This window comes from Cryphonectria parasitica (genome assembly GCF_011745365.1).
Source record: "Cryphonectria parasitica EP155 unplaced genomic scaffold M406scaffold_1, whole genome shotgun sequence".
Lineage (NCBI taxonomy): Eukaryota > Fungi > Ascomycota > Sordariomycetes > Diaporthales > Cryphonectriaceae > Cryphonectria > Cryphonectria parasitica.
In genome coordinates this window covers 2,345,966-2,365,575 of record NW_024468909.1, presented here as the reverse complement: position 1 = coordinate 2,365,575, position 19,610 = coordinate 2,345,966, and the positions used below count along the sequence as shown (strand labels likewise).

The following is a 19,610-nucleotide window of genomic DNA, read 5'->3' as shown; positions in this document are numbered from 1 at the left end:
GACGGGCTCTATGGAAGGTCGTCATGACGAGCCAAAGCCGCAATTTTGATGTTAAGGAGAACGTTTGTTACGGATCTGGACACCAATATAACATTCAAATCATCTTGGATTTCTGCGCAGAGCGCAGCCTTGCTGATCGGGAATTTTGTAAATTCGAAACGTCTCCTGATTCACGCCGGCATCTGCTAACTCGGAGGGCACAGTAATCGGATTTCTCAAGTCTTTGATGCCAGACCCGATTATATTACAGGGATCAGATCAGAGAGGCAACATTCGAGGTGGGGCGCTGGATGTTGGTCCCCGCGCTCAGCCTGGTGGGACAGCAATCCCAGAGAACAACCGGCATGACCATAACAAGAGTTTACCCGAGATTCGCAGTCTTCCAAACCATACACCAGAATACCTACGCCGCTCCTACAGAACTGAGCCATACGTCATACGATCGATCAATGCTACGGATTGGCAGAAGGTGAAAGAGTGGTTGAGATCTTCCGACCCTCACTTTATATTGATAGATGGATGCAAGGAGGATGACGGGTCGGATAGCGGGTTGACCTGGTCAGCAGATCTCATCCTGGAGATGATGGAGATCATCCAAAAAGCACCAGAGAATTCGGAAGATCCAAAAAGTACTGCTGTGGTGGCTCATTTCTGTGGTGGGCCCTGGGATGCCATGCAGGGGACACTGGAGGAGAAGGCAATAAAGCATCTCCTATTTCAACTCCTCGCGATTCATCAACGCAGGTCTTCCGACCCTGTCGTATGCCAGCAGGAAGGCTTGACGAAATCCGCTTTTGCAGGCGCAGCCAACCAACCCAAGGATCTCTGGAACACATTCAAAAGGTACATCGACATCGCTGGTATAAAAACCCTCATCGTTATGCTCGATAGCGTCGACGCCCCCTTCCAGCCATTTGTTGAAGGTCTTCGAGATTTCTTGCAAGCTGCCAAAGAGGAAAAGAAAACTGTGGTCAAGGTTATGGTGACCCGCAGGGTGCCAGGCGCGCACAATTACTTCAAAGGCATCATGGAATGCTCCAAGATTACGCTGCCTGTACTACCTGGTCCGGCATGGCGGGTGGGAGGGTGAACAGCCAAGACCATTATTCAACACATTCAGCACGTCCATTCATGGCAACACTGCAGGCGGCTCATGTGTAGCCAAACATCTGCAGTTTGTCGCATCCCAGATGGCCAGCTAAGGATCTGGTGTCTCCTTCTCCTCGCAAGGTACATTACGGACACTGTCTTACATACTTTGCAAGCAGTCTCTCCGCTGGTCCTTGCTCACGTGACAAGACCAAATAACTGAATGGCGAGGGGATGGACAGTCCTGTGCGCTGCCTCTCGTGTGAGAGTGGCAACCGTGGCGGAACATCCGGCAGAATCTTCTGAAAATTGCATATGCTCCCGAGAGTGAGGCAATATTCGGACCGAAGTTGTGAAGGCTTGGTGGACTCGGTGGGATGGGAAGGGAACTGGGTTCTACGTGGATACGCCGATCTAGGTTCAAGTAAAGACGGATCAAAGTCGTGTATAGTACATACTGTGTATGGAACAAGGCAGTCAGAGGGGAACTACATACATGTGGTACGTAGCACCCAGGCTAAGTCACATCGACGCATAAAGCCACAGGAGGATCCATTTGATGAAATGTTGTAAGGATGATACAAGACCTTCACATGTCTCATGACCCCCACCACATAGCCCGGTTATCGGACTTCTTCTCTATTTGGGCTAAGTAGTCTTTGAATTCTTTCCCCAATCTCAGAATTTCCTTGATATGACGCGAAGTCAGATTGTTACCATCACTGTTGATGGATCCGTGAGCGTGGAACAAGGCGGCAGTAAAGCAGTTCGTGATCTGGCGCCCGTTCATCTGAGCATAGGCCCCATCGTCCAGATTCGGAAGCTCATTGTTTATGAAATCAATGAGTGGCATCTTGGAAAAGTCGTCAGGGCCTTGGAGGCTGTCAATTAATTTCCTCCAGACAAACTTCTGAGCCTCGAACGTGAAGTTGGGAAAGGGCAGTAACATGTTGAGGCGGGACTCAAAGTCCGGGTCAAGGCCCAGCGGGGACGGGGTAGATGTTATGAGGATAAGCCCCTTAGAATGATCGAGATGGCGAAGGAATACAGAGACGGAAGAGTTATGATGGAATGTCCAGTTACTGTGGCGTTTCGCAATCAAGGTTCCAGCGTGGTCAAGCAAGAGAATGGCCTTCCAGTTCGCGGCCCTAAGAAAGGCCTCCTCGAGTCGTTGCCCGAGCACGTCCGGCTCCACGCCTAAGTCACCGAAGTTGACCGTGTAGAGAGGCACGCCAAATTCCTCAGAAAGGCATTCTTGCTAAGGTGTTAGATCGACGAAAACACATGCTCTGAGTCAGTGGAAAGGGAAGATGGACTAAGAAAGATATATAACTTACCGGCTGTCAAGGTTTTCCCCGTTCCGGGCTCACCGTGGAGGAGGATTTTGAGGCTCCCAGTTGTCTCGGAGACAATACTGGGATGGAATTGTTTATCGCCACGATGCGTGCGTATTATGTTTCCCAGAAACTCTTTATCGTCCGACTTCAGCCATAGCCTATCAAGGGCTTGCGGGCGAGGCGCGACCTGCTGGAGGTGCTCAGGCTTGACCATTTTCCAAGTCATGTGCCTCAGGGAGAAAGCCCAGATCTTAGAAGGGCAAAAGCTTAACTGTTCATAGAACTTATCTTCATCCCCGTCGGTATCTACTGCGTCCTTACGGGCACATGCATCAGGGTCATGCGGGCTTCCTTGTGGGTGAGGTCTTAGGTCCAGACCCTCTCCGAGACAACCGCGACAGGCAGAATCATAGATGCGAGAAGGACCTCGCCCCCTGTCCCACTCATGCTTGCTGGCGGTCGCGTAGTCAACAACGACTTTCACTGGACCCTAATGATAGTTGTTAGTCTTGGGCTTTGAGGGCCATGGGGTCTGCTTGTGGCAAGGCGGAGGGAAAGGGAAGGGGATCTCTTACATTTTGCACTGTTTGAGGCCACGCATCTCCTCTGTATTCTTGGTAGAATGGCCGGCGTCGGTAACTCCAATACTTCTCACCACGTTCGGAAAGTTTCTCTCGGAGATGTTCTTCACTGCGGACGTACTTATCCGGCAGGATATCCAGGGTCTGGATCGATCGTTCGGAAGAGAATCGACTTATGGAAAACACCTCGAGCCGTGGGACCAGCCAGTTTCCAGTCTCATCAAAGTCAAGGTAGTAGCAGTTCATCCGAAAATCTTCCTTCTCCGAGAGCCTGCAGGACTCGACCGTGCCGATCTTGTACGCTCTCCATCCACCGTCGTCTTTGGTAAACACCGTCGAACCTGGTTTGTATAGAAGCCATAGATCATCGAAGGAGATATTTGTCCAGCTGCTGGCGTCGATCTCGTTGAGTTTGTACCAGGTACTGGAGTGCTCCTTCCGCACGAAATCCAGCAAGAGCTTTGCGTGTTGACCAGCATCGCCTTGGTTTATGGATAGCAACCTCTTACGGTTGTGGAAGACCCACTCGTACGGCTCACGGAGACTCGTTGGGGTTGGAGGGAGGGCAGGTTTGTTGATAGGAGGTATCCTCATTGCATTAAGTAGCAAGGGCGAGTGGATTCGTAAGGTGTTCGTCTCGCGCCCAACGACTGTCCCGAAGACTGGCTCACCGGTCGAGGGACTCCGCACGATACTCTCATCCCCTCCGACTTCTCCAGTAGACTGCGCAGTACTGCTAGTTAGATTGACCCAGTACTATAGAAAGGCTTGCTTATGTCAATTTTCAAGATCTTACCTCGTGTTGCCCAATGCACTGTGCATTATCCTGTTGACAGACTTCACCGCTTGCATCGGGGCAAGAGGATATCTCAGAGGAACTCGGTGGGGTCCGGTTACTAGATGTGGTCCCCTCTCGCACTCGATCCTGGCCAGCCGTGAGAGTGGTGTTGGAGCATTGCTTATCGAATGCGTAGATGAATGGGGAGACCGGCTCTCTCGCTACACCTACAATACATGAAGACTTTGAGCCACCGGTTTGCCCTTCGCTCGCAGAACGGAAGCCTGACTCCTCCATACTGGCACGCTTCTGTGAGTGTAGCCCGGTTGGATTGTCATTCTCTCCATTGTGCGGTGCCCGTGGAGCTTTACCGGAATGTTTTGGGGCCAAGGCTGCCTGCTCGTGGGGAACGATTGGGATATTTGCAGTAGTTGCTTTCCCCTTCCCCGGCTTTGCCTGTGATTGAAAAAACCACATTTTCTTGTTGAATGTGCGCAGTGTCTTTCAGATTGCCCCCCAGTCTTTTATTGCTCTGGGTATGAAATAAATTAGCGAGTTTGGCCGCTGTAATGCGAGAAGAGGGAGTGCTTTCGTTCAAAATAGCTTACCATAGTGGAGTTGCAACTGGAAGAGAGAAAGACCCTTTTGATCTCTCCCTCCATAGACCGTTTTTCTGAGCTTTGCTACTGCGAACCAGACTTTGCGGCATGCACTTTGTCACAACCCCGCCCTCCAACGCCATCACAGTCACCGCCTTGGCTTGTCTCTGGATGATACCCTGGGAAGATCGGCCCTTTGCCCACATACAGCGCAGCCTTTAGGGTAATGTTAGACGTCGACGGCGTCCATGGTCCACTCACTGCCCTCCATCATCATCACTATCACCGCCTCGACCGGTCTCTGACCACCTCGAAGATCACTACATCCCAGGCATGTCGGTCCTTTGCCCATATACAGCGCACCGCTTAGGGTGGTGCTGGATGTCGACGGCACCCATGATCCACTCGCCGCCCTCCTTGCAGGCAGACTATCGACGCAGTAAGCCATGGAAGTCCGAATGGAGCAGGTCTCACAGTCCTTCAGGCTCGTCACATCCCTTGACACCGTGATAGTGATGGTGTCTTGTACCGTGGCTCCGTCCTCTCCGACACGTTGATCTGCAGGCTCCTTCTGCATGTTGCAGTAGCCATGTTGGCTTGCCGGAAGGAGACACACCATAATGGGCTCACCCTGCTTCCATTGGGCAAACCTTGCATTGCTTGGGCTTCTCGTATCAGCGGACACCAGCAAGCTTTTGGTAGTCCGTCCCGTCGGTCCCGACGATCCTCCATTTCTACCTGACCAACCCCCCTTTTCACTGCCTAGGTGCACACCTGATTCACAGGTGGGCCTTGATCAAAAGAAGCCCGAACACGTAGCCACTGCTGCTGAGAGATGGAAGGTATCTGGTGTCCTGCGGGGTACTGTATACGTCTTTCAATCACGTAGTAATAACATGCCCCTTCGGAGGATGTTCAAAATGCATCGACCTGACATCTCTGACCGACGACAAGGGCCCTCAGGGGAAGAAGAACGACGAAGGTCGCAAGGAAAGAATCCATGTTACCGGCCATAGTGACGATGCGAGAAATACTTTGGCAGATGACGCTATAGGGTCCTCTCGTATGACCATGGTCAGCATCACTGTGACAACATCGCATCCTAAGTAACGAGTGGGTGGGCACGCACCTTGTGATGAAAAGCTATGGAGGCCAGAATACATGCAAAGCAGGAAGGAATGCTAACCCGGAGCTTTATGCGAGAGAACCACAGCACCAGAACAAGATTCAGCCGAGATAGACATGACGTTCTCACAGCCCAGAGGGAGTTCTGCTGTTTCCAAGCAGAAGCAATTCATAGTAGGCACAGCTTGTATTCTCCTGTTGCTGTACACACTCGTCTGTGGACACAGAATTACTTCTTCAGAGAGAGGGAAGATGGGGAGAGGAAGGTATGGTTGTTGTTGTTGTTGTTGTTGTTGTTGTTGTTGAGATGGTGGCTCCTTCCAGTGTCCACATCGGCTACTCCTCTGACTTGGTGGCAGGTGCTAAGCGTCCAAGCTGCACGGCCTTACTCAGGCTATGTCCAGTAGAACACAGGCGCTCCTGCCGCCTGTTGTGCCGCAGCAACGCCCGACGATAAGCTCCTGTGGACCCATTTATGCCACGTATTAATGCTGTGAAACAGAAGCACTACTACAAACGGGGGTTTACAGCAAACAATAGTGGCGGTGCTGCTTGCCTCCCAGCGGCGTGAGTTGGGTGGTATTGTTTATTTTTCTTAAGGAAAGAATTTTCAGAAAGAGAGAAGAAGAAAAAAAGAGAAGGGGGGGAGGGGAAACGATCTTACTGACTATGTGCGAATCGGATTATTAAAAGTAAGTACTCGGGCTGTGATGTGGCTTTTGTTTTCGGTGTTCTTTCTCACTGCCGCCCTCGCCTTTCGGATGTGTTCTGTTGTCGGGTATTGCAATGACCTTAAGCATCAGTTCCGTCTGATTTCTGAATTATTTCGAACAATCTCGCTATTCGATCACCGAGCCGACTCTTTTGCTTTCTCGATAAGCTATCCATGGCAAGCAAATACTCCACCCTTTACTCATCAAGCATATGCTGCGTGTCTGTGCACTGACTGACTTGAAATACCTTGCGGATTTCCAGGATGCAATTGGTTCCGCTGCAGCCATCGCCCAGCTGCTCGGCGAAGCCATCAAATTATGGCAAATGATCTCGCGGGCGCGTCAGGCGGTGCGTACAGCACCTGAGGTGCGCGCAAATACCGCTGGGCTGCTGTCCAGTCTACTCGACACGATGCACCTCGTCGAGCGCGAGCCGAACTTGCAAAACCCTGGCGTCGACCAAGCCCTTCAGCATATATATGCTGTCGCAGGAGAGCTCAACCATATACTGGAGGGCATGGTAGCACGACAGCGCAGGAGCACGCTACGGCAGAGTCTACATGCACTGTGCCGCAGAGAGGCAGAAGAGGCTCACCTGAGAGACGTCCTGGGACGGCTCTACGGAGCCCGGGGTGATTTGCTCCTTAGGATCAACGTGCTGCAAGTGGGCCTGATGGGAGAAGTGGTGGAGGGCATGCAGAAGTCTGAGCTGGAAGTGCCAACGGCGAGACAGGGGCCGATCCGCAGTGCAGACGAGGATATCCATCATCGCCTGGTGCTGGAGGACAACGAGACGTGGGAGCAGGCGGACCAGGTGAACGGCATCATAGCGCTGGAAGGTTCAGCGACTTCGACCACGGCAGAGTTGAAGGGCAACAGAGCTCTGGGGAACAGCCGCCAGAAGAACTTCATTCTGGGCGGGACGGTTCCACTCAGCATACTTGTACATATGGCTGGTTGACTTGTTTCATTACTGACAGTGATTTACTTAGATGGCATTGGTTGATTGGAAGCATGCCCCCTTCTCACCAGGCCGGTGCAGTCTACACAGTGATAGTCTACATCTATGGAGCCTTCACACACACCTCGTAACTTTTACATCTCTTGTGCTCGCTTGCTTGCAGCTCATCAGAGGGGCAGGTACAGTGATCAGCAAGCAGCCTCTCGATTAGGTGATTCTTAGTTTGTACCAATCTTGCAGCCTGGAACAGACGTAGATGACTCTTTGCCCATGGCTCATACCGGTCCTCCGTCCAATCGTCTTCTCCAAGATGGCGCCACCAATATCCCCCCCTCCCCCCTCCCTTCACCCTCCCCCCCACCACCACCTCCTTTGAAACCGGCCAGATGCTCCTGATACAGGTATGGTTGGTAATCATTGGAAAGCTGTACATGTGACCAATACTCCCTTGCACGAAGCAACCCTCCGATGTGCTCTGGAGCATACGAGGAACTTGGCCGAGCGGAGATGTCGGGAAGTTCTTCAGAGGGAAGGTGGGGGTAGATGGAGCACAGCTACAAATACTGGCATCTTCGTGTGCCTCTTCAAAAGAAAATTCCAAAGCGCAATCTCCAACCTCCTCTAATCCGAGACAAAAGCCCCTCCCAACCGCACTACAACAACGGCAAGTCCTCATCGTTTGCATCATGCCTCAGACCGGTACCCTCGTCCAGGGCGGTGAGTGCCTCTTGTGAGATTTGATCAAAGTCACGGTTGTCTGTGGGTTTGAGCTGACATATGGAGTCGCGTGGTACCCGTACAGAAACCTCATCACCTTCTATGGATGCTGTCACGGCTAGAGTCACGGAGGTACTCGCACAGCTTCAGTCCCAAGGCACTGTCGGGGTCGAATTGCCCGGATTAGTCAAACTTCATGGCAATGAGCTGGCGCTGCCCCATTACGATCATGTGGAAAGGCTGGTAGCCAATGTTGAGTTAGCCTCCAGCTATTCGGGCCCCAAGCAACAGACTCAGCAACAGGCCGGGATGCCAAAACCCGGCGACACACAGCAGCATGATTTCTGTATTAGTAAGTGAGATTTTTCTTGTTCAGAGATACATTGTACTGAGTCTTGCGCGTGACTATACAGACAACAACACCACTCGTCATAAAGCTATCAACGAGAACTGCATCGCAGGTTTGGAGGAGGCGCCGCCTGCAATCAAAGCGCGGATCGCAGATAACGTGGCTGAGAATGAGTCGAAGCAATATAATCTTATTGGGACTAGGGGAAAACTTGCCGAATCGTCTCCCTCTACAAAGGGTCCGGTCAAGAAGGCAGGAGTAGCTGGGGCCTGGGGCTGGGTGCGAGCTCTGCTATTTGGTGTGGAATAGGTCTTTCCGTAAACTTTCGTGCCATTGAAGTCTCTGGTTTGCATATGCAGTCAGCTTTTTCAGCTAGTGATGTTACAAATCGTTGTCAAGTGCTTATTCCATGTGACCTCGAAAGTGGGCAAGTAGGCCACAGCCTTATTCCCTTTGACGCAGGCTGCAAAACTGCACACCACGACGCCAGTATACAACAGATGCCCTGTACAGAGTCCAAGAGGCTCTGTGCTGGAGACTATCAGAGTAGTATATGCCTGAAAATACAAGAGTACCTCGAAACTGCCGAGCTTCCGTTCTGGGTTGGTGTTCTGTTTTGAAAGTTGGTGTTTGGGTGCCCAAGTATTGAGGCACACACATAAAGGAGGGGACGGGAGCGCGAGGGTGGGAACATGTCAATAAGGCTGTCACAACTTTGTTCCTGTAAGAAACACACTCACCTGCTACATACAATAATCTTCTTGTGAAAGCACGGGTAAGGTGGAATTCAACCCCCATATTCATAACCATGAGAAAAGACAAGTGGACATCATGATTGAGTTGAGCCTCATTGCTCCACCAAAATACTGTGAATAGTGGACCGCTGTGAACAGGTGGAGCCACTGCATCAAAACAATACTCCTGCTATGCATTTTCTTTTAAAAAATAATTGAATCATTTACTGCGTCATGAGAGGATGCTAATTCGAAATTTCGGGAGGTGTCCATCCCACGTAAAATAAATCAATTGTATGGTTGGCCTATACGCCTTGAGACATGATACCAGGCTTACACTTTGTCTCTACCCTTGGATAGATATGAAAATTGAGAAAAAAGAATGAAAAACCACATCAAGCCCTCTGTGAGCCCTCTGCTGAAATACAGATTATACCAAACCTAACCCCACCCGACGTGATGCTTGTCAAGTGAGCAAAAATATCCTATCCATACCTGAAGAAACTTCTTCCCAAGACCGTCACCATTGATATGCTCCCACCATCTACCTAGACTGTCACCATAGCCGTCACGCAGACCACTCAGGCACCGGGGCTCTGGCTGCCTTTCCTCGCCGAGGCATAGTTCATGGTGTGCCTTTCAGTCTTGAGCTGCCAGCCTGCGGCGCAGAGGGCAAGTGCCTCAAGCGGCACGAGGACGACGGCCAGCACGACGGAGGCCCAGCTCGCATGGCACAGTGTGCCGAAGTAGGGGGCGGAGGACATGGAGACGGAGGTCCAGCGGCATGTCCAGCTGAGCAGGGAGTCGACGGTGGTGGAGGCGTTAATGGCGTAGAAGAAGATGATGGCGATCAGGGCGGCCGCAAAACCGAGGAAGGGAGCGGCAAACATCATTGGTGTGTGGAGGGGGGTATTATTGCGGATCTGCAAACCAGGGCAGGGCCATTGGGTCAGTTGAGAGTCTCGAGAGAGAGGCATGTAAAGAGGAGAAGATACAGAAGGAAGGAAAGAGTGGGAAAAACTCACGTGTGGCACCTTGCTGCACAGCAGACCGGCGATGTTGGCAATGGTGACGATGGAGCTACCGACGACGAGGGCCACCGTAGGCCGCAGGTCAAACTTGGCAGGCCACAGCGACAGCCAGCTGGCCTCGGACAGGTGTGTCGAGTTGTAGACGGAGAGAGCATTGCCGGACAAGCCCAGGGTGGCGACGCCGCTGAGGAGGGCAAGAGTGGTAATGCCTATCCTGACGGCGTCAATCATAGCAACAGTCCTGGCCTGCTTCCGGAGGTAGAGGTCGTTGGCGTCCACCTCGAAGTGTGACGAGGCAGCCTCATGCTTGACAGAGGCAGGGTTTTTGAAAGAGCTGGCCTCCATGGTGGCGATTAAGTTATGAGAGAGAGAGAGAGAGAGACTGGATGAGATTGACGATTTTTTGTTTGCAAGAGTGAGAAACTAGACACCAGGACTAGACGAGGAGAAGAATTAAAAGAAGAAGAACAGGAGAGAATAGACAGAGGAAAACAACAGAAGGACAAGAATAGTTGAATAAAGAGATACTTTGAGAACTCAAGAAACAACACGAAACGTGGATCCGATGAGACTTCTAATACTGGGGCGCTGCAATATATTTCTCTGCCGCGATGGCTCAAGGACGAGGATTAAGCGCTGGACACACACCTCTTCTACTCGAGGCTATCCATACGCGCCTTTGGTCCAATACCGTTCCGGGCCTACGAGACGGGATGAAATACTACCTTCCACCACCATGTTTACGCTTTTGGCGCGCAAGTTGGTTATTTTTGGGCGAGTCACTTTGCAAGGTCGCAGGACGGAGGACGAATGCCCATCCATGGACCCCAGCAGGGTGGGTTGTGTGCACTTGTCGGCGCGTATGTAGTATGGGTAGTCTCATTGAAGGGGGGTGGGAGGGCGGCTCGGATTGGACAAGCTGTGCATGCGTTGATTTGGTGAGCGCGGGAGAGAAGACGTTCTAAGTGGAAGATATTCTTAGTGGCACCAGGGTAGGGTATCTCTGCTGGTGGAGACCACAGCGCTTAACTTTATACCGACTTTTATCCAATCAGAAGACACGCGGTAGGTCCATAGCGCTATCCCTTCAGGGATTAGCCTCGTTCGCAGCGGCTCGAGCTTATCCAATCCCCCACACCACATCGTCCTTTCCTCCTCCTCCTCGCCGTCTCCTCCTCGTCTTCCTCCCGCCATAGTACCACTCAAACTGTCCTACAGTACCATACGACTACAGTAGCAGCAGCAGTGGATCTACCTTGCGTGCTGCTTAACCTCTCAATTGGTCTGCACAGACGGCAAGAGGGTGGCATGTGAGTGTTTCGAACCGGACCACCGATCTCTACAGGCATCTCTCTCTCGCCTCCATCTTGCCGATATTGGAACGATCTACGTCTTCGTTTCCGACCTCTAGACTCCTCCTCCCTGCTAGCACTTGTCAGGTCTGATGTGCAGTCTCACTTCTCTCTTCTGCTCTATTCACCTTCGAAGATCATCTTGACACACACAGACAGACAGACGCTGGAGACGCTGGAGGGAGCTCTTGGACTTGGGCCTGATATGTGCCTCGAGACGCATAAGCCCGAGACACAGTCGTTGTCGGTCAGCAATGGACGGCAGGCCTAACCTTTCCGGCCTCCTTTTCTCTCCGGCACCGGGATCGGAACGCTTAGACGGGCGAGGCTAACAGATCAGCCGTGAGGCGGCCACCTCCGAATCCCCTCGGTGGATCTTTGGGTGTCACGGGCCCATCGCACAGCATCGTGAGGCTTCTGGATGAGAACTGCCACGATATCAACACGTGTACTTCGCTGTCTGCCCCTTGCTTCGTAGCTACCGCCGAATTTTTCCTTGCACAGGGTTTCCCAACAGACGGTGCTTAAGGTCCCGAAGAAACACAAAGCACATAGACGGGCTCAACAAAGTCCCTGCATGCAGGTCGACATATGCGGTCGCTCGCACGAGGTGGCTCCTTGCTACCTCAAGTCATTGGTCTTGCACTAGAGGTCTCGGCTGCATCGGGACTGATGAGGCTGTTGTCTGCCCACGCGGTTACCACCGTCAGTACTGGCCGGCACTTTCCACCTCGGGGCGATGGTTCCCAGCCATCTGCGGCTCTCCTCACCCTTCATCTGGCTCGGAATTTCGATTTGAGGTGAGGAGGCACGCCGTACGCTCTGTTGATCCGCAGCGGTGACCCACACGACGCACTCTTCTTCGAGGGTGACTTGTTGTCGCGGCACTTGCAGATGTTGCAGAGACACGCGGCTGCTTATGGAGGGAGGCTGCAGTCCCAATCTTGCACATCTTCCCGTCTCCTTCATCACAACGGCGGTGTCTTTCTCGCTGTAGTGGTATTTTATGGGCCATCGGCTGGCGCGGGCTTCATGTGTCGGCCTCCTGCTGGTATGGGTCGGTCGCTCACATGGAGACCACCGCAGGGTAGGCCTCCTTGGGGGAGGAGGGGGGGTCCTACCACTTTTGTGCGCCTCGACGCACCTTGAGTTAACGCTAGCGGTTCGCTGCAGAAGCGACGAGGCACCCGAGGCTGGAAGTCTCCGCTGAGACACAAGACAGCATCGGAGCCGCTCATCTGGGAGTCTCACTGTACGAGACCTTCAAGCCTCCCGACCCGCCCAGACCAATCATTTTGTCCACAGAGGATCTGCTCCAGACGATCTCACATAAAGGTATGAGATAAGCGAGTCTGCTGTGTGATACTGACTTTGGTGGCTTGTTCAAGTGCCTCTAGGGAGAGGGAAGTACCAGTCTCTTGTCTGGACGACCCACATTCATGTTGTTCGGATCGGAAGCCTACAGTCAATGGCCAGCTCGTCGTCCCGCCAGACTGGAAACGAGGATTTAGACTCATTAGCATTCAATGTGAACATCAGGACAAGTGGCAGGGCTCTGAACTACGTGTCTTAGTTCCTTACACCCTTGCTCTCTTCTACACCTTCAAATGTTACACAAGATGAGGGGGCAGACGCAGACATGGAATGTAGCATTGAGAGAGAGAGAGAGAGAGAGAGAGAGAGAGAGAGAGAGAGAGAGAGAGAGAGAGAGAGAGAGAGAGAGAGAGAGAGAGAGTGTGTGTGTGTGTGTGTGTGTGTGTGTGTGTGTGTGCGTCTCCTTTTCTTGTCTCTGAATATCCTGCCCCATGCGTCAGACCTGGTCCCTGTCGCTGGCTGGTCGTTCACTGCCCAACAGGCTTTCCCCGGCAGTGAAAAGCATGCCCGGGCCTTCCCCAACCTCCTTTCCTCTCTTTCACCAGAGAACCGACTTCTCATGACGAGTTGTCATGGTCATGTGAGATGCTACGAGCTGTGCCGTGTCTCGCTGAATACGGAAGTGCCGTCTCCCTTCTTTTTCCCTGTCAACTTTCGGCCACTTACCAGGCGGCCGGGCCAGTGATGTCGGGGCTGAAGAAAAAGAAACCAAGAGAAATCAACCCACTTGTAGGCAGTTTTGTGTGCCAACGTCGATCTCCATCAGAAGTCGCGGTCACTCGACCCGAAAGGTGATACAAACGTGGATCTTTCATCATCATCATCATCATCATCATCAGATGTTTGTATTTGTTTCACGGAGCTTGGGAGACAAGGGGGGGAGAGCGTACCCAGTGACGGCAGGAAACGAAGACCTTGTCTTTCATGCAAAAAGAGCGAGAGAAAGAGAGAGGGAGGAGAGAGTCAGGGCTCTAGGGCCGGTATTTGACGACGACGACCAGCCAGCAACACGATGTGATGTACATCGGGAATGCCGCACCCGCCACAGCGGCCGCTCTCCAAGGAAAACCTTTTATCCTTCCACAGAGCTTGGCGTGCAGCGCATTGAGAGGTATACTTCTGTACTATCTACCTTGGCATCCTGCCTACTCCCCGCCCATTCTACTAGTGGAAGTGGTCTATATACATGGCCGCTCGGTGTGAGCGAGAGGAAACAAGCATCATAGTGGTGAGGGAAAAAAAAGACGACGACTAGACCGCCTCAATAATCTGTGTCTCGGATCTCAATTGTAACCCTCCTCTCCTGGCCTTTTCCCGTCTTCAAGTCTCCCTGCTCGAGCATTTTCATCGGTACTAGAAGAGTTACACTGCTTATGGAAATGGATTTAGTATAAGTATAGATTCTTCTTTTCACCTGTTCTCTCCTATCGATCCAGATGAGTCCTCAGCTGGCCTCCCAACCTCAAGTTGAGAGTAAACAGATACATCACGATCTTTTCATCTCGCCTTCTGCTCGGCTACTAGGCTGAGAATTCAGGCGTTGGCAGCAGCAACTTCACGCCTCGCGACAACGTCTCGTCACGACCATGACGAAGCTCAAGTCTCCCCAGGCCCAGCAGGAGAGGACCTTTGTAAGTACCTCATCCTCAATACAAAATACGGCCAGAATCCGCAAGCTTCACAAAAGCCCCATATGTTTCCGCACAACTACCACCCCTCGCACCCATCTCACTAAGCCGCGCTCTCTCTCACACACTCTCTCACATGCACACAGCACCCGTTTCCTCGTCTGCCGCCTGAGCTCAGGTGGAAGATCTGGGCCTACAACCTACCTGACCCACGCATAGTCTCCATCCGGTGCGGCTCCGACCCGACCTCCCCACAGGAGACCTCCTCGCCTTCGTCCTCGTGCTCATCGTCGTCATCCCCTCTACCAGGCTGCTCCTCGCCAGCCCTCATCCCAGCCAACCTCCACACCTGCCACGAGTCGCGCCGCGAGGCCCTCCGCCGGTACCGCCTCTCCTTTGGGATCACCCGCGGCCCAGGACACATCTTCTTCGACCCAGGCGCAGACACGCTCTACTTTGGCCCCAGGGACGGCTTCATGGCCTCTGAGGCGCAGCTTCGCACCGTGCTGGCTCTCTGCGACCCCGCCGAGCTCGCCCGCGTCGAGAGGGTGGCCATCAATGACGCGCTCTTCTGGGTATACGACGACGGCCGCAGCAGCAGCAGCAGCAACAGCAACAGCAGCAGCGTCTGTCGTAGCGGCGGTGGCGGCATCAGTATCGGCATCGGCAGCGGCAGGGCAGGCATGGCTCGGTCCGCAATGGCGAGCTCCCTCCTCGTCGACATCATGGCCTTGCTGCGCGCGAGGCTGCCGGGCCTGCGCGAGCTGGTGTTCGTCCCGCGTGACGACAACCCGCTGTACAGCGGCGACAGCTGCCTCGTCGAGCCGGCCATCGTCCAGAGCCGCCTGGCGAGGCAGGTTAAGGAGGCCATGGGGATCGCCTTCGGGGCCATGCCGGAGGAGGAGGAGGGTGGCGGCTGCCCGTGGAATTGGAGAGTCATGACGATCTCCGCGGATCCGGACCCGCCTGTCTACGGGCGTCAGGTTTTGGGGTGGGGCACGGGGACGGAGGAGAAAAGGGACCGGGAGAATGATGGTGAGAACGCCAGCAGCGTCACTAGGGGTTATCTGCACTGGAGGAGCTCACGTGGTGGGAGCAGGAGGGCTGGCCTCGCTCGGGAAGAGAATCATGCGAGGGGAGCTTGGGTTGCTGGGGTTGGCTTGTCGAGGCTGAGCTCTTTGGAGGAGAGTGTGAGGAGGCAGTTTATGTCGATGGAGATGGACGTGTGCGGGTGAATCTGGCATTTTTTCCTTGTTCTTTCCCCCTTCTCTTCATTTTCTCTTGGGGTGTTTCATGACTTCAGAAAGTTTCCAGGTACAACAGGACTGGGACATGATTACGTTGTTATGACTTTCTAATCTTGTTAATTTCGGTTTCTTTTCCTAGGGCAGGATGGTCTGCTTTCAAGTTTCTGGACCTCCTCGTGGGACACCTTGAGTTGTTGGGATCTGGGAGGACGGACAGATTGGTGCAGCGCAGAACCCAGTTTTAGCTGCTGGCATAATATTACCTTAATTCGGGAGTGACAAGACCAATACCGAACTTTGTGGGCTGGCTGGTCGAGAGGAAACGCGGTGTACCTAAAACCCTATGATGCCCCCCTGCAGAGCTATGTCATCTCCCCATGAGACGAGCTGGCTGCGTGCTCAACAAGTTCCTCTCGCTCGGGTATTAGAGTGAACACCTTATAACTGACCTCATCTTTCCCTAAAAGGCACACTCGATGAGGAACTTGTCCATGGTAATCATTCGCTTCTTGAACCTTCATCTGCCTGGGCACAAATTCAGCCAGGTTGCCAGGGAAGACCTTTTCTAGACAGGCTGATGGAGTGCCTGCCCCAAATGGCACAATGACAAGCCGTGGGTTTTGGCCTGTAGGAAGATGTCAGCTGATGTAAACACCCTTCTCAGGACACAGGAGATGGTGACCGAGAAAGATTATTTCCTCCAGGGCAAGACTGACCTTCGGGTTGACATAATATAAGCAAGAGCTGATCGTTGAGGAATTTGATGTCGATGATGGGGCTGGCACTTAGGTTTATCTGACCAAATTTTGTGGAGTTGATCTGGCTGATACCGTTGATGATCTCGATGCAGAATTCGCCCATCCATAGTGTATGGGGGCTCTCCACCGAGACAGCAGCAGTAACCAGAGTGGCGCCAGAGTTATCCTGTCGATTCGAAGCGTTAGTGGTGCGGAAATAAGCTGGGGTGGGATCGCGTAACTCACATCCTTGCGAGTAGAACGCATTCTTCCGTCGAACAACTTGAAGGTCTCCCGGTTCCCGCCACCGTGCTGGAGCTCGAACTTGGCCGCCGCACCGAAGCGCACACTCCGTCTCTCAGCCTCGGCAATGTTCTTCAAGACACCTCCCGTCCTCTCGGTGAGAAGGTCCACTAAGAATCCAAGCTGCGGCAGTGCTTTTTTGAAGGGCTTGCCAGCTTCTTCTTGCTTCAGCTCTTGATCCACCTGGTCTAGCACCTTGCTCCAGTCCTGGATACTTGCCCGGTCCTCTTCCCAGATCTCCTTTGGTAGCTTCTCGAAATACAATGCCAGAGGACTGCTGACCAAATAACCTTCTATGTACTGCAGCACTTTGCTAGTGTCCAGAAGTGCTTCTTTCTCCATAATCTCGTCGGATACGTTGCTAGTCGATACGCGGTCGATGGTGATCCGCAGCCACGAAGAGAATACGCGGAAGAGGTCGAGCTCCTCTATCACGAGAAGGAGGATCTTGTTGCATACAAAATGGAGAGCAGCTACAATATTGACGAGCCGTGTAATATCGGTGCTGGTAAAGCCAATGTGGTCGTCCTGCTCGTGGAAGCGTGCGATACCAGACAGCCGGCTGAGAATGAGGGTGATTCGCTCGAGGGCGGGCAGCGTATTCTCATGGATGAGATTGCAGAGGGACTCGAGGCTGGGAATCACAGCCTTTTCCCATCGTTTGTGGCCCTGGTCGCACACATCAGCCACATATTTTCATAACAAACGAGACAAAGATGACGAGACTTACCCGATCCCCAATGCTTTCAACAAGCCAGTCCTTGACCGGCGCGTGCACATGGCCCGTCAGCACCGTGTGATACAACGCCTGGACAATATTGTTGGGTCGACAGTCCATCTTCTGCAGATCTTGTTGTATAAAGTTGAGAAACCGCGACGGCAACTCCCGCGTCGCTTGCCATTCGTTGAGAATATGGATTTGTGCTTGTTTGAGATATCGCAGCAATTTCTGTAGCATGGTCGTCTTGGAAGCCAGCAGTGACAGGTCGAAAGGTGAGTCTGAGATAAACCTTAGATCCATGAGGACGACATACAGAGTCGTCGCGCCCACGCCATCATCAGTTGGTCCCATGATTAGACAGTGCGTCGATACCTTTGGGTGCGAGGCGTGGAGGACCACCTCGTGAGTCCCATCCACATTCACCCTTGGCTCTACACCTCCAAGACGGACTGCAATAGGTACGTAGAAGGACCCTATGAAGAAGGAGTCGTAGATGCTCAGATGCACATGGCCGTCTTTCGTCCCCACAACCATGACATCCACCACTCTACTATCCTTGAGCTTCAGTGGCGGAAACATGGACTCCAGCGCGGTCGCGGTCGAGAACGCAAACATATCATCACCCGTGCCGCCCGAGACAGGCAGCGGGCTGATCTTGGGCAGCGAGGCGTCAATCTCGAAGAACGTCAGGGCGTGCGGCAAATCCACGATATGGCCATCATTCTTCGCATCGAGAGATCCTCCTATTTCAGAGCCCAGAGCTTTCATTTCGCTGGTGATATGAGCCTTAGGGCCACGGCCACGGCCACGGCGACGCTCCCGCGCTAGGTTGCGCACCCAAGCAATGTGTACAATCTGCGCCGGCTCTGCGTTGTCCGCATGACGCTGCGCAACATTGAGGCGGTGGACGACTTTGGTGTTCTCTACACTCAACAGGCGCACAGTGCCGTCATCCCAGCCTGCAGCGAGGAATTGGCCTGTAAACACTCTTTAGTGAACGCGTTTTCTTCTGTCTGAAGTATCGGTGAACCAACCATCTGCCTTCCAACACAAAGCCTGCACCGCCCTGCCCCTTTCTGTATTACTCGACACGAGCTCGCCTTGATCGCGGCGAATCTCAAGGTTGTTCCCATTGGCGACAGTGGCGACGAGGCCGGGCGTGGGTGAGGGCGCCAGCAGCCCTGATGAGACGTGCGCTGGAAAGGTGGTCTGGCTGAGCCCCTTCAGCTCAAATTCCTCATCAGCCGGCATCGTGTTGACAGACGAGAGTTTCGAGGTCTTGCCGGCCTCATGACTGGTGAAAATTTGTTTTTACTTTACAGCCGTGCAGCTTCGTTGGTGAAGGTCTAAGCTGAGTTGCTGATTCTACCAGGCGCGTCCTGTGACGCTGCACCTGCCTTCGCAAAGAAAAACATACAGTGTGGCACAGTGCGGGGGTTCACCATTGGGGGGCACGGTCACCAAACATTGCAAAGCACGCGGCAATGATATTGCGACCGCCAGAAAAAAGAATTAAAAGCATCCTATGCTTTGAGGCAGATTCGTGATATGTTCGTCGGATTTCATTTAGTAAAGTGCTGAACGCCTCGCTAAACCTCTCCTGCGAGGTGTGACTTGACCGCTCTATCTATTGCTCCACAACAAGCAGCTACTATCTCCCTAGGTTGCTGCTTGAGTTTCATGCACGCAATGTTGTTTTACTTGGCTCACATGATTTGCAAGGAACCACAGTCTATGATGGTGACCAGCTCTAGCTGGGTCGTTGCTATCGCCATCGGCCTAAGCAACGGTTAGGCGCGCTCTCTTTCAACTTCCGCACCAACACTGAAAGCCTATTCGAGAACGCCTGTTGGATGTTTTCCCTCTGTCTCTTAAATTTCCCAACAGTATAGGCCTCCGAGCGCGAACTGTCTCTTTGCCTTGAGCCATGCTGCCCGTTTGCCTGGCATCCTAGTGCAAGGCGTCGGCAGCATTTTGCAAAGCCAGTACCGGCGCCCCTTGTGTCTGCTTCGCAGTCTCGGCCCAGATATCTCGCTCTTCGACTGAGAGACCGTTCAGGGACCAAGCATTGCGTTGGCTGCTGTCGGCTCCATTCACAAAATTTTCGGGGTGGTCTTCAAGGTCTGTCTCGGGCTCCTCATCCGTAGCAACCTCATCTTTCCATTGGATATCCCCTGCTTCTGAGATCCCAATAAGGACAGCGGTCCCGGATAAGTCACTAATATTCTCATTTC

General features: G+C 53.0%; 7 protein-coding genes across 7 annotated transcripts; 4 read left to right on the top strand and 3 right to left on the bottom strand.

Annotated features, from left to right (window-relative positions):
• The first annotated feature begins 869 nt into the window (after positions 1–869).
• Positions 870–1,631, top strand: M406DRAFT_320171 (uncharacterized protein). Its single transcript, XM_040919356.1, has one exon. It carries the CDS (start codon positions 881–883, stop codon positions 1,088–1,090), a length of 210 nt encoding a protein of 69 aa, XP_040781040.1. The 5' UTR covers positions 870–880; the 3' UTR covers positions 1,091–1,631.
• Positions 1,632–1,687: 56 nt separating this feature from the next.
• M406DRAFT_248503 (P-loop containing nucleoside triphosphate hydrolase protein) lies at positions 1,688–2,640 on the bottom strand (the record flags this gene model as incomplete). Its single annotated transcript, XM_040916536.1, has 2 exons — positions 1,688–2,343; positions 2,427–2,640. 2 exons carry the CDS (start codon positions 2,638–2,640, stop codon positions 1,688–1,690), a joined length of 870 nt encoding a protein of 289 aa, XP_040781039.1.
• A 3,579-nt stretch (positions 2,641–6,219) lies between these two features.
• Positions 6,220–7,183, top strand: M406DRAFT_325548 (uncharacterized protein; the record flags this gene model as incomplete). Its single annotated transcript, XM_040919995.1, has 2 exons — positions 6,220–6,279; positions 6,485–7,183. 2 exons carry the CDS (start codon positions 6,220–6,222, stop codon positions 7,181–7,183), a joined length of 759 nt encoding a protein of 252 aa, XP_040781038.1.
• A 620-nt stretch (positions 7,184–7,803) lies between these two features.
• Positions 7,804–8,631, top strand: M406DRAFT_354245 (uncharacterized protein). Its single transcript, XM_040922867.1, has 3 exons — positions 7,804–7,900; positions 7,986–8,252; positions 8,314–8,631. Exons 1-3 carry the CDS (start codon positions 7,870–7,872, stop codon positions 8,556–8,558), a joined length of 543 nt encoding a protein of 180 aa, XP_040781037.1. The 5' UTR covers positions 7,804–7,869; the 3' UTR covers positions 8,559–8,631.
• Positions 8,632–9,237: 606 nt separating this feature from the next.
• Positions 9,238–10,529, bottom strand: M406DRAFT_354244 (uncharacterized protein). The gene is given in 3 exon segments (XM_040922866.1): positions 9,238–9,258; positions 9,275–9,906; positions 10,009–10,529. 2 exon segments carry the CDS (start codon positions 10,357–10,359, stop codon positions 9,565–9,567), a joined length of 693 nt encoding a protein of 230 aa, XP_040781036.1. The 5' UTR covers positions 10,360–10,529; the 3' UTR covers positions 9,238–9,258; positions 9,275–9,564.
• A 3,797-nt stretch (positions 10,530–14,326) lies between these two features.
• Positions 14,327–15,603, top strand: M406DRAFT_66519 (uncharacterized protein; the record flags this gene model as incomplete). The annotated part of the gene is made up of 2 exons (XM_040925005.1): positions 14,327–14,371; positions 14,515–15,603. 2 exons carry the CDS (start codon positions 14,327–14,329, stop codon positions 15,601–15,603), a joined length of 1,134 nt encoding a protein of 377 aa, XP_040781035.1.
• Positions 15,604–15,977: 374 nt separating this feature from the next.
• M406DRAFT_335816 (uncharacterized protein) lies at positions 15,978–18,627 on the bottom strand (the record flags this gene model as incomplete). The annotated part of the gene is made up of 4 exons (XM_040921075.1): positions 15,978–16,240; positions 16,616–17,324; positions 17,386–18,353; positions 18,411–18,627. The coding sequence occupies 4 exons, from the start codon at positions 18,625–18,627 to the stop codon at positions 15,978–15,980; spliced, it is 2,157 nt and encodes a 718-aa protein (XP_040781034.1).
• Positions 18,628–19,610: the final 983 nt, after the last annotated feature.